Source organism: Diospyros lotus, chromosome 14 (genome assembly GCF_014633365.1).
Source record: "Diospyros lotus cultivar Yz01 chromosome 14, ASM1463336v1, whole genome shotgun sequence".
NCBI lineage: Eukaryota > Viridiplantae > Streptophyta > Magnoliopsida > Ericales > Ebenaceae > Diospyros > Diospyros lotus.
This window is the reverse complement of record NC_068351.1, coordinates 25069721-25085649: the sequence shown is the minus strand read 5'-3', so window position 1 is coordinate 25085649 and position 15929 is coordinate 25069721. Positions and strand designations below refer to the sequence as shown.

The 15929-nt window shown below is 37.0% G+C and overlaps 1 protein-coding gene across 1 annotated transcript in view; it reads left to right on the top strand.

Moving 5' to 3' along the window:
* Positions 1 to 1947: 1947 nt before the first annotated feature.
* Positions 1948 to 15929, top strand: part of LOC127790346 (PTI1-like tyrosine-protein kinase At3g15890) — a 29257-nt gene continuing 15275 nt past the window's right edge. The window contains exons 1-2 of the mRNA XM_052319811.1: positions 1948 to 2338; positions 2675 to 2822. Coding sequence (XP_052175771.1) covers positions 2295 to 2338; positions 2675 to 2822 — 192 coding nt within the window. The 5' untranslated portion in view covers positions 1948 to 2294. The remainder of the gene's footprint in view (positions 2339 to 2674; positions 2823 to 15929) is intronic.

Below are 15929 nucleotides of genomic sequence, written 5' to 3'. Positions count from 1 at the left end.
AAATTAACCACAAGTTAATTATCATTTTATTAATTAACTGACACTTTAAAACATCGCTTCTTAAGTGATGATCTACCCGATAATTTTTGCTGCAGTGGTTTGTCTTTGCAAGGCTGATAATAACTGCTATTGGCACACTCCACTGACAGGCAATAATTAGAAGGTAGGCCTGGAGGGAAATAGCCAAAATATATATATATATATATATATGGTCCCCAAAGTAGTTGGAGAGTGGAGAGAGCAGAGTGGAGAGGGTCGTATTATTATTATTATTATATTATCTTGCCAATACAGGCATATCCACCATACTTGGTGGCCCTCTGAAACCTGCCACCAACAACTCAAATTCTTCTATTGCAGCTTTTGGCATTTATTAGTTTATCATTTTAGGCTTTATTTTTTCATTTTTAAATTGAGGAAACAACCTATTTGATAATGTATAATATCCCAAATTCATTTAAAATATATAAAATTACAATTATATATATATATATAAGATGAGTTGTGATTGGATAATTATAATTTAACTTTAAACTTTATATATTTTCTATTTTTTTTTGAATTTTTAAACAAAATATTAGTAGCTTGTTTGATTTAGTTTCAGAATATTATAGCATTTTAATATAGAAAATAATAAAAAGTTACTAATTTTAAAAATTTTCATTATATAACTAAAATTAAAGTGTTATCGAAATTTCTAAAATTTTTATTTCTTAAAATAAAAAATATAAAAAAAATAAAAATATTAAACTACCTTCTCCTTATATTTTTAATTTTAATTTTGAGTTTTAAATTTATTTTTAATTTTTTATTTTAATAATTTATTTTCAAAAAACTAAAAACGTTTTCTATTTATTATCTGAGTGATAATTTATAAAATTATTTCTTAAAATAGAAAATTAAAAAATGAGTTTATTTTAGAATTTAAAAAAAATTATTTTATGATATTTTATTCAATAAATTTGATTATTAAATGATAAAATTAATTATTTTTAATAAAATTTTGTATTAAAATAAAATAATAAATTTGATTATAAATTACTGAGTGATAATTTATATTAAATTTTATTACATACAATATGTGTAATATACATAATAATATATTAGACATTATCTTATATTTTTAATTTTAATATAGATATATTATATTTTTTAAATTTTAAATAAATATATAAATTTATTTTTAAAAATTAAGAATAATTTTTTTTTCTTTTTTCCCTTTTCTTTTTTAGAGCCAAAATATGAAAAATTAATTGTGTTTTTCATATTTTGGATTTAGATATTGTTTTGGTTGAAAACAACCAATTGTTGTTTTGGGTTTTCTACAATTTTTTTTTGTTTTTGGAAATGACGAACTAAATACATTTTTATTGTTTTAAAAAATTAAAAATTAAAAATAATTTGAAAATAACAAAGAGAACGCAGTCTTAATTTTTTGTTTGATTTCAAGACAAATGGTTATTAAGAAAGGAGGAGAAAAAATTTTCATTCTCTATTGCCTTTTAGATTTGAAAAGTTTTATTTTTAAAAAAATTTTAAGGCTTCATAAACTAATAATATATCAAATATCAAAACAATAAAAAGAATTTTAAATAGTTAAAATAAGTCATTAATAATTTCAAATTCTAAATGACCCTATCCAAACGTGTCCTAAAAAGGGTTTATTTGAGAATTGGCTTATTTAACTATTTCTAAAAGAAATTAATGTTATAATATTTTTAATTTAGAAAATAATAAATAATTCAAAATTTCTAAAACTATTCATTCAGTCTTTTCTTTTGATCTCAAAACAATAAACAAATTATATATTATTTGATCTAAAAACCAGATGGTGATGAAGTAGAAAGGAGGATAAAATTTTTCTATTTTGGGCGTTGTCTTGCAGGAGATCCAAACACGGCCTTAGAGTCGAAAATTGAAATTTAAAACAGCGACCGAACAAGCAAACGAACAAACGAACGAACGAACAAACAAAGTCCAAGGGAGAGACCTCTCTTCCACACTTGCCAGCTGCTTGCTACTCTTTCTCTCCCATGTCTTCATCTCCCAAAAGCGTTACGTTTCGTATCTCTTGGCTTTAACCTTTTCCTCCTCTCTTTTACGGCTGTATAGTCAGTCGGTTTTAAGACCCACAAAAAAATATATATATATATCAATAGAGAGAGAGAGAGAGAGAGAGCGCTCGCGCTTTATGGCTTTGAGTTTTGTATTCTATTTGGAGAAAGGGTTTCGATTGGTAGCTTCTTCATTCGTAATCGGAGCCTGAAGAGAGGAGAGAGGATCAGTTGCAAGGCATGGCTTTTCGCTCGATGTTTTGTTGCGCTAAGGGTTTGGATCGGTGAGTGTTCAGACCTCGATTTGAATTTAGTTTGTCGAGCTCGGCTTCTTACTTCGTTTTCCTACTTTTCCCGTAATACAACTCTGTGTTTTAGTCTTTGATTTTTGCCAAGGGAATGTTTGTTCAGCTTTTTCCCTTTGTTTGTTTGCCGAGAAAATCGTTTCTATCTTTTGATTCCGTTACCCAATATCGGGAACTAAGAAATGAGCTTAATCATGATTTATTTTCTCTAGAGATATTTACTTGAGTTTGGTTGTCTTTGTGAAGTCTAGCATCTGCATTGAAATTTGAGATTTTTTGGCTTTTTGCCCTAATGGTAGATGCCAAATTGCACAGGAAAGAACAGAGGAAGAAGCAACCGACATGGAGGATTTTTTCTTTGAAGGAATTGCATTCTGCCACAAACAATTTTAATTATGACAATAAGCTCGGAGAAGGCGGATTTGGCAGTGTTTATTGGGGTCAGCTATGGGATGGCTCTCAAGTAATCAACTAAACTTTTGGCTCTCTTTTTCTTTTTTAAGTAGTTATCCCTACAAAACTGTAGTTTTTAGTTATAAACGTAGAAATACATTGTCTAGGAACATAACTGTTATTATAATTAATTAATTAATTTGGCCAGTTTGGCCTAAGATAGGATTTTAAAAATACTACTTAATCCAGATTGCTACAGCTTCTACAGTTCTAATCTAGTCTAGATGTCTCAAAAAAAAAAATTGGCATACAAATGGTTGTCTCCCGTAATAATGAAGGGGGGATTGTGAGTAATTGGCAGTTTTAGTGCGAGTAATAATAAATTCCCATAACATGTTCACTGATAATTCATAAAAGAACACCAATCAGATGTCATTTCTTAATCAGATAATCTCCTAATGTTGATTGTTTTTCCAATGGGTGATGGTAGGCTTGGTGCATCCATATGGTATGTGAATCATCTTAGGATGGCACCTAAGTCTGAGACTATTCTCTAAGTCTATCTAATTAGGACTACCATACCATTGTAGCGGAATCTCTTAATTGTTGACTCCAACAGTTAATTTGTATATAATATCTATATGGGAGTATTCCTCCTTTAACCATTGAGAAACTAGAGAAACACTTCTAGCTGTTGAAGTCACCCTAACCCCATCACAGTAGACAAATCTTTTCCTAAACTTCATCTAATATTGCCCCATTCTTTTCATACTTGACACCATTAAATAAATGTTTCTCATGTACCTTTGTTCAATTATCTGAAATACACTTTCATTTATTAGTCTATTTTGGAGTATTATTCAATTCCTTACTCAAAATTCGCTTTTAGTAGTAACATTCATGTAAATAGCCTTTCTTTGCATATAAGAAGATGACATTTGCATTTAGTTATGTATCCTTCCCAATACATGAATCATAACATATAAAATCCTGCATGGAAGCATCTTGCAAACAACTTGCATAGAGCAAGATGAAGAAATTGTTGTTAAAAGCATATTTTGAATTTAAACTACATGCTTTATTTTTATTTGTACATATTGTGGGAATCAGGTTTAAGTTATCTTGATAATAAATATTGTAGTATCAAAGGTGTTATTTTGGAGCTAGTGTGGTTGTTTAAGGTTATAGTTTGGTGTATCTTGGGCTTTATATTCTTAATTGCTGTTAAGGAATACCCATTGAGTAAATGGCATTGAAATTTAGTGAAAGACACATGTAAAGATTGGACAAAAGGAGCCCTAACTATTTTCTGTCAAAAAACTCAAAAAAGAGCCTTATATGTATCAGGCAAGGGACTGATTCTGGTCTGGGTTTTGGTGGCCTAAGTTAGGTTTGAAAAAAAGCCTTGAGAGTCTAACCATGGGACTTTCTAGTGGGCCCATGATGTATATGGAAGGATCAGCAAAACAAGTGCAAAAGTTAGGCGAAAACAGTGTAAGATCAATTCTGAAACGGAGATCTTATAATTAGGGTTTAAGAAATCCTCATAGTTGAAATAGAATAAAATGGCTGCCTACAAAGTCTGGTAAAAGACTACGTATGCTAGTTTACACCTATAATAAATCCTAATGCTTGATCACATATGAATCCTAGTCATCACAAGGAATCCATCTAATCTAAGGAATCTATCTTTTATTAAAAGTCAAATGCTATTCACATGACTACTTGTGAAAACTAATAAATAAAGTATTTAAAACCTAATAACTTAAAAACCAAGCATATTAAACAATAAAAACACTAATGACAAAAAAGTGCTCCCTGCATCAGCCAAAAATGAGGATAGAACCTTAACCATGTGACAGTTAAATTTAAGCTAAAGAGAGATGATTAAATGGGCCCAAATACGCTAAGTTTAAGAAAAATGTTTCGGGAAGGGTGACAAAAGGAGGCCAAATAAGTAAATCTTAATTACTATGATTTACAAGCCTAAGGAATGGCCCAAATGAGATAAGAAAGAAAGGATCCTAGGGATCTAATGTAACATCTGTCCCTTCTTATCCCCAATTTAAAAATAATATGGAATATTTCTTATTTCAAATTAATATCAATTTGAATATTCGAATATGAGATTGGGTTACATCTTGAAGCCATTAATGGGAAATCTCATGGTTTCCCTTGTTGGTTGTCCGGTCGTGTGACTTGTGTGGGATAAGTGCTACCCGCCACCATATCAAGTTTTAATTATTAAATTAATCTAACCTTCCTATAAAATCTTAAAAATTTTATCGGGACTAGAAGATCCATAGATTAACCTCACATAAAGTCTACAAACCCCAAAGGGCATCATTTAATCCTTCGAAAAATTTCACAAAGTCCACTCTTCACTAGTACGCTATTGCTACTATTGTGACACATTTTTGTAGTTTTAACATTTCAGCAACCAAAGCTTCGTCTTTTGGGACAACTCATACACCATTGGAAAGCTTATTTAGTGAGCTACATCATATCCAAATTTCTTTTATTTCAAGAAGGTTTGACCCTCTTGAGTTGGACTCAAAGTCAGTTAGTCTAATTGAGTGATTGCGTCACACAGTCATTACTCAAACAAGCATATTTTTTCTTACAAAATTCTAAAGGTGGTGAAGCTGGATTCATCAGATACTAGACCTCATTTTTCATCTTATGAAATTTTCTTAGGGTGCGTTTGATTGGAAGGTGAAAAGTGGGGTGGAATTCCAATTCCATAGAATTTCAATTCTTACCCCACCCCTTAGGAATTCCAATTCATTGATTTTAAGGAAAATCTTCACTTTTTGAACTAACATGGAATTCGAATTCCATGGAAAAAAAATGTTGTTTGATGAAATTTCTTGGAATTTGGATGGAAAATGAATTCCACCCTTATTTTCCACCCCTATCAAACGCACCCTTAAGAGTTTTTCATGCCAAGGAACTCACCAAAATACACTGATGAACAATTGCGTTTCAGTTCGGACTATTTAGACAGGGTTTATTAGAAAAATCATAACTAATAATAGAAAAATTGTTTTCCCATGCTTCTTGCTCCAAAAGTTCCACAAGACATTCTAGTTTCCAATAAATATATAATTTAAAACACAATCAACTAATAACAACCCTGTCCAAGCCCAAAACAGTAGTATCCAAAACAGTAGTATCAAAACACTGTCACATAGTAACTGCCACAAGCAAGATGTCTTTTCTACATAAATATAAATGGAAATCATCTAACGAGTCTCCAGGCTCGTAATCTCCCCACGAGTATTTGAAAACAATGGAGATGCAACCATGAGCTTTGAAAGCTTAGTAAGTCCAAGCACACAAATTATGAAATGCAACCCCCAACTGCATCTTCCACATTTTCAAAGTCTCTTTGACCAAGGATGTCCGAATTTCCAAAGACGGTAGCTCCTAACCTTGGGTATTCTCGTCTTGAAGTCTTACATATTGACTCTTATAGACAATGGCCCCTAACCTCGGGCATTCTCATCTTGAGATCCCACCTCGATCTTTTCTGGCCCTTGTTGTCTCAATATCTCACAAACATAGCCCCCAACATGTTTCCATGACATTTATACAAAATAAAGAGCCAACAATGCACCCAACAAGCAAACCAACAATATGTGATGCCAATGAATGCTCCATGCATTATGAAACTGGGGTAGAGGACTTACCAAGATGAGGTTAGGAGCTAGAAAACTGCAAACTAGTGAGCTTCCCACCTGTAAAACAACATTAGGAACCTAACAATAGCTTTAGACTATTCTCTTAGCTAATCATGATAGCAAATAAATTATAATGCAATTAGTCTCATTGCCTTGATGAGGAATGATCCAACTCCAAAGGAAAAACCCTCCAACTTATCCTCTCCAAACTCACTCTCCCTTGACTTGCACTTGACAAAATGAGACGATGGGAGGATCACCTCCTATTTATATTGCACCCTTGATTTTTGTCCTTTTTCCCCTTAAACCCTTTTTTTTTCTTCTTTCTTTTTTTTTTTTTTTTTTAAGAAAAGGGATGACTTGGATGGGAGGGGACCCAAGTGGTCCTATTAATTTTTCATTACTATTTTGACCAACAATTCTGTCATCTCTTAATCCCAATTTTTAACTTCACTCTTAACCAACTCAAAAGTAAATTAAATTGTTGTGATTTTAAAAAAAGAATCATCACTTAACCTGTAAAAGCACTTAATGGATCAGTTATACCCGTCATAAACCCAGTTTTTGAAGAAATCCTCCACTTTTGAAACTACCTTTCTTTCTTGTTTATTATTTATTTACTCATTTAACTTCTTTAGTTATTCCGGATAATTTGGATTGTCACACAGTTGCTTGGCTCAAGGGAAAAAATATCCGATAACTTCTTGTAAATGTGTCATCACACTGTTGGAAGCATTTTTTCACCATAATCATGTTGGCTTAATCCTATGAGTAACATTCTAAAATAATCTTCTTATCTTTTTGGGTAATTAATCTGAGATATTTGAACTGAGATCTTCACCTTCTTTTGTCTCATTAATACAATGTAATATACAAATAACAGACACTAGACACTATTTTGCATGTGTTTATTGAGTTCCAAACAAAAAATTGGGTTCTAATCTTTAGGCCAAAAATCTTATATCTTAATCTTGTAGTATGTAGACACGTTGGACATAATTTGAATAATTAAATATGAGAATAATATTCTAACATGAAATTGTATTTATCATTTAGGAATGTACTTAAAATTAAGTGGAATTTTATGTCAAAAGTTTCTTTTTCTCCCTGTACACTGTTAGGAACTAAGGATCCAAATGTCTAATATTAAAACAGAGAGAATAGGAAAAAAATACCTCTCGATCTTATTTCAGAAAATGAGCTGAACACAGCTATAAATACATGATACATGCTTTGCTCCTAACTAACTGTCCAACTATTTTAACTAATTGTATCAACTGCCTCTAACTCATATACATTTAACCAACTAACAGTACACAACCAGAAATATAACAAGAGTTTTGTTACTCCCCCTCAAGATGGAGCATGAATATTAAGAATAGCGGTCTTGGACAATAGAGGAAATAGGTGGACAGCTGGTAAAGCCTTGGTAAACACATTAGCCAATTGGTGTTGAGTGCGAATAGGAAGAAGCTTGATACGACCATCAACAACCTTGTCCCGAAGAAAATGACAATCAAGCTCTATGTGTTTGGTCCGTTCATGAAAAACACTAGATTGGTGGCAATATGAACCGCGGCTTGGTTATCATAGAAAAGCAAAGCAGGAGCTGAGGGAGAGACTTGAAAATCCATTAGAAGCTGATTAATCCATGTAATCTCACTAGCAGTGGAAGCTAGAGCTTGATTCTCAACTTCAATTGATGAGCGGGAAATTGTGCTTTGCTTCTTAGACCTCCATGAGACTAAGGACTCACCAGGGAAAACACAAAATCTAGTAACAGACCTCCGAGAATCTAAACACGAACCCCAGTTAGCATTAGAAAAGGCATGAAGCTGCAAAGAGGATGATGCTGAGAAGAATAAGCCCTAACCAGGAGCAACCGTGAGATACTATAAGAGATGATGGGTAGCATCAAGATAAGGTCTTCTAGGATGAGATACAAACTGACTAAGTTTGTGAACCGCAAAAGTAATGTTTGTCCGAGAAATGGTTAGGTAAAGTAATCGACCAATAAACCTTCTATAGATAGAAGCATCCTCAAGTAAGTCACCCTCAGAAGAACTCAACTTCAAATTATGTACCATAGGTAAGGAAGTAGGCTTACTAGCTAGAAACTAATAGAATACCCATACAATTCCGTTACCAAAGATGGAATAAGCAGTGGCAAAATAGTGATAAGGGAAAGGGAGAAAGCAACAAAAGTGGTTAAAAGGTAATATGGGTAGAGCAAAGCAGGTGGCATGTGTAGACAACAAAATCGGTTAGAATGCTTGGAATAACATATAAATAGGAAAGATAGTAGAATAGAGGGGGAATGTTTTGGAGTAGTGAAGATAGTGGGAGAGTGTGGACCTCTCGAAAGTCCACTTTCTTTTCATTTACTTAATTTTCCAATTTATTTCTCTCCATTTTCAGTAAACCAAGGTAGATTATCTTCAATAATCTATCATTTGGTATCAGAGCAGCAAAATCGATACCCATGGTGAACCTTACTGAGCGAGTAGGAGACCTGAAAGGGCGGATAGATGGGTTGTACAGTGGGCTAGATTCGCTGAAGTCAAAAGTGCAAAAGGTGAGTGGAATCAAGAAAAATATGGCCACAATGATGGATTAGTTCACTCTCCTGATTGCACAATGGAATAAACATGAGCGAGGGAGAAAAAGGAAACGGGAAGGGACAGAGCTACCGCCAGGTTCCTCTTCGTTCATAGAGAGAACGCCAGAATTGAGTATGGGAAGAGGCGAAGGAGATGATGGAGTCGAAGGGCCAGGAAGATTTGATTACAAGGGGAGGCGCTTGGAAATGCTAATCTTCGAGAGAGATGATCTAGATGGTTGGATTTTCAGGGCTGAAAGGTATTTCATCATCAACCAGTTGACGGAGCTGGAGAAGTTGGAATTAGCAGCCCTTTGTTTTGATGGGCCGGCGCTCGCATGGTTTCAATGGGAACAGAGACGATGTCAGGTGCGGAGTTGGGAAGAACTAAAAGCGATGCTAAGGAGCCGATTTAGGTCCATGCATAAGGGGACCCTGGAGGAGAGATTCCTTGCCCTTAGGCAGTGGGGCTTCGTTAAAGATTACCGCCTTTGCTTCGAGACATTGGCTTCACCTCTTGAAGGCTTGTCGAAGGCCTTGTTGGAGGGCCAATTCATTAATGGGTTGAAGTCGGAAATCAAAGCGGAACTGAGAGTGCTAAGGCCGAATGGATTGGATCAGCTGATGGAAGTGGCCTAGCGAATTGAGGAAAGAAACATGGTTGTTAGAGGAGGCTCTTTAGGAAGTGGTCAAAACAAGGGATCGACTCACGTCAACCCATTTTCGAACCACCACCGATCGGTGAGTACGGTTGCCCCATTAGTGGCGCCAAAGTCAGCAACAACCAATGTGGTTGTGCAGCACTGGAATCCGGTTGCCGGTAAGGGGAGTAATCCGCTTTTCTAGAGACTTAGTGAGGCAGACTTGAAGGCCAAGAGGGAGAAGGGGTTGTGCTTTAGATGTGATGAGAAATATTCTATTGGGCATCGCTATAAAAACAGGGAGTTACAAGTCATGGTGATTTATGACGAAGAGAAGGAAGAGCTGGGGGAAGAAGAGGAGACGAAAGGAGGGTGTGAATGGGAGGTGCAGGAGGCTAAGGGAGAGGTGATAGAATTGTCTATGAATTCGATGGTGGGGCTTACGCCACCCCAAACCATGAAGGTGCGCGGGCAGATTGCTGACCAAGAGGTCGTGGTACTTTAGACAACAGAGCTACTCATAACTTCATTGCAACTGAGCTAGTACAAACACTTGGACTGCTAAGGTCAGAGACAACAGGCTACGGAGTGATCATGGGTACGAGGATTGTTGTGTAGGGCGCCAGAATCTATAAGGGGGTACTTCTTTCTCTTCAAAACTTAGAGATAATTGAGGACTATCTTCCCTTGGAGCTGGGTAACTCGGATGTCATCCTAGGAATGAAATGGTTGGCAACCTTAGGCAAGGTACATGTTGATTGGAAATCCCTAACTATGAGATTCAATGCAGGAGGAATGATGGTTATGTTGCAAGGGGATCCAAGTTTAAGCAAAACCCTTGTTACATTAAAAGCCATGATGAAAGCACTAAAGGACAGTGGGGAAGGGGTGCTTCTTGAATTAGAGTTTAATGCTGTCACACAGGGTGGTATCTAGCAGGTGTTGGCTGAGTTTAGTGAAGTATTTAATGATCCAGAAGGGCTGCCACCAAGAAGGACACGAGAACATGCTATCAACTTACAGTCAGGAGCTGCCCCGGTAAGCGTAAGGCCCTATCGCTACCCCTATGTTCAAAAAAATGAAATTGAGAGGCTAGTACAAGAGATGCTCGTTGCAGGGATTATTAGACCTAGTACTAGTCCCTTTTCCAGCCCTGTTTTGTTGGTTAAAAGGGACGGGGGATGGAGATTTTGTATAGATTATCGAGCCTTGAATAAGGTGACGGTGACGAATAAATTTCCTATTCCAGTGATTGATGAGTTGTTAGACAAACTGCATGGGGCCACGGTGTTTTCAAAGCTGGACTTGAAGGCCGAATACCATCAGATTAGAGTTAAGGAAGATGTGCCGAAGATGGCATTCCATACTCATGAGGGGCACTACGAGTTTCTAGTCATGCCCTTCGGGCTGACCAATGCATTGGCAACATTTCAGTCCCTCATGAATGAGATCTTCAAATGTCAGTTGAGATGATCCGTGTTGATTTTTTTTTTTTTTTATGATATTTTGGTATTTAGCAATGACTTGGAGGCACATGAGTAGCATTTGAAGGAGGCGTTGAAGGTGTTAGCTGAAAACCAACTCTACACAAACAGAAAGTGGAGTACTTGGGCCATGTCATCTCACGCGAAGGGGTGGCTGCTAACCAGTCCAAAGTTAATGCCATGCTTGAGTGGCTAAGGCCGGGGTTGATAAAGGAATTACTGGGGTTTTTGGGGCTGACAAGGTACTATAGATGGTTTGTGAAAAATTATGGGAAGTTGGATTGGCCTCTCACAGAAAAATTACGAAAGAACGGGTTCAGTTGGGATAAAATAGTTGAGAAGGCTTTCTTGAAATTGAAGGAAGCTATGACCTCCTTACCAGTGCTGGCATTACCCAATTTCACTAAACAGTTTGTGGTGGAAACGGATGCGTTCGAATCAGGTTTAGGGGTTGTTTTAATACAAGAGCATGGCCCCATTGCCTTTTACAACCATGCACTTAATCCTAACGGCCGCAACAAGTCGGTGTATGAGCGGGAGTTGATGGCAATAGTGTTCACTGTCCAAAAATGGAGGCATTATTTAGTGAGCCGGAAGTTTACCATATGCACCGATCAGAAGAGCTTGAAGTTTCTAATGGAGCAAAGATTGGTGAGTCCTGAACACCAAAAATGGTTGCTGAAACTGATGGGCTATCAGTTTGACATCCAATATTGACCCGGGTGGGAGAACAAGGCAACAAATGCCCTCTCTAGGATTAATCACTCAGCTGGTCTTTTTGCAATAACAGTTCCTAAAGTTATTCAACTTGAATTAGCTGGCTAAGAAAGTGGAGGCAGATGTGGATTTGTAGAAATTGATCCAAGAAATACGTGATCCTTCGGCCAAAGGCCAATAATCAACTCTTGAATATAATCAGCTCTTATTCAAGGGCAGATTATACTTGCTTAAGGGATCGACTTTGATTCCTATATTGCTCCAAGAGGGGCACGATGGGAGTTTGGGCGAGCATTCAGGGTTCTTGAAGACACACAAGAGGATAGCAGCGAATGTGTATCAGGTTGGAATGAAAAGGGATATCCATCGCTATGTGAACCAATGTGCCATCTACTAGCGGCACAAATACCAAGCCTTATTACCAAGTATGGAAAGATATAGCTATGGATTTTATTGAAGGGTTGCCTAGATCTGGAAATATGGACACGATATTGGTTGTGGTGGATAGATTGAGCAAATATGGACATTTCATAGGACTTAGACACTCTTTTATTACTACCAGTGTGGCTGCGATTTTTGTGAAGGAGGTGATACACCTACATGGGGTGCCTTGATCTATTGTGTCTGACAGGGACGACAAAGTCTTCATGAGCCATTTTTGGGAAGAATTATTTCGCCTCCGAGGCACAAAGCTATGCAGAAGTACGGCTTACCACCCCCAATCGGATGGGCAGACGAAAGTACTAAACCGAACACTAGAAACCTACCTACGATGCTTTGCGTCAAGAAAACCAAAGGCTTGGTTTAGTTGGCTATCGTGGGCAGAGTTATGGTATAACCAAAGGCTTGCTAGCAATGTGGCTGCAATTTTTGTGAAGGAGGTGATACGCCTACACGGGGTGCCTCGATTTATTGTGTCTGACAGGGACAAAGTCTTCATAAGCCATTTTTGGGAAGAATTATTTCGCCTTCAAGGCACAAAGCTATGCAAAAGTACGACTTACCATCCCCAATCGGATGGGCAAGCGGAAGTACTAAATCGGACACTAGAAACCTACCTACGATGCTTTGTGTCAAGAAAATCAAAGGCTTGGTTCAGCTAGCTATCGGGCCTGTTTGTTGCAGCTTAAAAGCTTTAACTTTTAGCTTCTAGCTTAAAAAAAGTGAGTATGCAGTGTTTGTTTTAGCTTGTAGAATTCTAGCTTATAGCTTCTACTAGCTTTTAGAAGGGGTAGAAGCTGGCTTTTTCAAAGCTGGGGTACCCCAGCTTCTACAACTTCTGATTAAACAGTTATATTTTTGTGACAATTTTGCTCCTGTTTTTAACAAAGAATTACTTTTCTATCCACGCAATCAAGGGTCTTTCTTCTGCACTGCCATCTCCATTTTCAGATCTCTTCTTCTCTCTCGCCATCTCCCTTTCTCTCTATACACTAATTAATTTTTTTATGACACTTGAAACTTATACATATACACTAATTAATTTTTAAATTATCATTCTATAACTATTAAGGGTATTATGGACAATTATACAAAAATAAGTTATTTTACAGCTTATGGTATCAAATACCATAACTGTTTAACTACAACTTTTGAGGAGGTGTAACAAATAAGTTCATAACTTATTCTAAGTTTTAGAAGCTATAATCTAAGAAGTTAAAAGTTATAATTTCTTTAATTAAGCTGCAACAAACGAGGCCATCCTGGGCAGAGTTATGGTAGAACACTTCTTACCACACGACTTCCAAACTTACTCCCTTCTAGGTGGTTTATGGACGAGAGTCACCGGGGTTATTGAGGTTCGAAAGGGGTTCTACCCCGGTATCGGTAGTGGAGCAGCAGGTGGTTGCGAGGGATCAGATGTTGGAGGAATTAAAGGCTCAATTGCTGCGGGCTCAAGCTCAGATGAAGGAAAGGGTAGATGGGAAAAGGCGGGATGTTCAGTTTGAAGTGGGAGACGTGGTTCACTTGAAGATCAGGCCTTATCGCTGCAAGTTGCTGGTTGCACGTCCTCATGAGAAGCTAGCACCTCGATTTTATGGCTCATTCGCTGTGGAGAAAAAGGTTGGGCAAGTCGCTTACAAGCTGTCCTTGCCTGCGGCTTGCAGCATTCATCCCATCTTTCATGTGTCCCAATTACGCAAGACCAATGGTATACTCATCGCTTTAACTGATATACCTAGCTAGCTCGGTGATGAACTGGAGATGTTAGTGGAACTGGAGGCAATTATTGGAGTAAGGCTGGGAACAGGTAAGAACCTAAGAGGCTTGGATGTACTCATTTAGTGGAAAGGGCTGCCCCATTTGGAAGCCACCTAGGAACCCTATGACATGCTCTAGCAACAATTCCCTAATTTCCACCTTGAGGACAAGGTGAGTTCTATGGGGGGAGGCATTGATAAAAGACCCATACAATTCCGTTACCAAAGAGAAAATAAGCAGGGGCAGAATAGTGATAAGGGAAAGAGAGAAAGCAACAAAAGTGGTTAAAGGGTAATATGGGTAGAGCAAAGCAGGTGGCATGTGTGAACAATAGAATCAGTTAAGGAGGATGGCTGGAATAACATATAAATAGGAAAGATAGTAGAATAGAGGGGGAATTTTTTGGAGTAGTGAAGATAGTGGGAGAGTGTGGACCTCTCGAAAGTCCACTTTTTTTTCATTTACTTAATTTTCTAGTTGTATTTCTCTCCATTTTTAGTAAACCAAGATAGATTATCTTCAATAATCTATCAAAAACCTGTATCTTCCAGAAGTTCTAAAGTGTAATGCCGTTGAGAAAAGAAAATACCTTTGGCTGATTGAGCAATCTCTAAGCCTAGAAAATACCTCAAACGGTCAAGATCCTTGAACTTGAACTAACTGTGAATGAAAGACTTGAGAGAATCTATGGCAGTAATATCAGAACCTGTGATGATTATATCATCCACATAAACGAGAAGAGCCACAAAAGAGGAACCATTACCCTTGGTAAACAAAGAATAGTCAGATTTTGATTGCTGAAAACCATATTGAATGAGGGCATGAGAGAAGTTAGAATACCATTGTCGGAAGGCCTGATTTAGACCATATATGGATTTATGCAATCAACATACCAATTTCTCCCCCTAAGAAGGAACAAGAACTTGAGGCTGATAACCGAGAGATCCATATAAACTTCCTCAAAAAGATCACCATTGAGGAAGGCATTGTTAACATCAAGTTGAACAATAAACCATTTATGCATAGCAGCAAGAGCAAGCAATATTTTGACAGTAACTAACTTGGCAACTGGGGAAAATGTGTCAATAAAATCCAACCCTTCTTGTTGAGTGTACCCTTTAGCCACTAAGCAAGCTTTGTGCCTCTCTATAGAACCGCCTCTCTATAGAACCATCAGATTTATACTTAATCTTGTAAATCCATTTACACCCGATGACATGTTTGTCATGAGGAAGAGTAGTGACAAACCAAGTATTATTAAGATGCACAGCATTCAATTCAACAGCCATAGCACCCCTCCAAGGAGCATATTGCACTGCTTGGTGATAATATTCGGGTTCAAAATTGGAAGAGACTTTAAGAAGGAAAGAACTGTGAGTAGGAGAAAGTTGAGAATAAGAAACATAATGGTGCAAAGGGTGTGAGGACTGAGTTGAGAGAGGTCCATGGGCTAGCAAGTTGCAGTGGAAATCTTGTAGGTAGGTAGGAGGTCTAATGGTTCTAGTAGACCGACGAACATGGATGGTAGAAACAAGATCAGGCTCAATCGGGCTGGGATTAGACAGGATAGAGGTGTCCTTAGCCAAGGCTTGAGAATCAACATGTATGGGGTTAGATGCAGAAGAAGAGGGTAAGTCAAGAATAGGTGCAGGCAATACCAAGTCAGGAAAGGGATTCACCACTTCATTAGAAGAGGTGATAGAACAGAAAGGAAATACATGCTCATGAAATACAACATCATGAGATATGAAAACAGCCTTGGTGGTAATATCATACAACTTGTACCCTTTTACACCTAAAGGATAGCTAATGAAAATGCAGGCTGTAGCTCTAGGATACTATAAGAGGGTA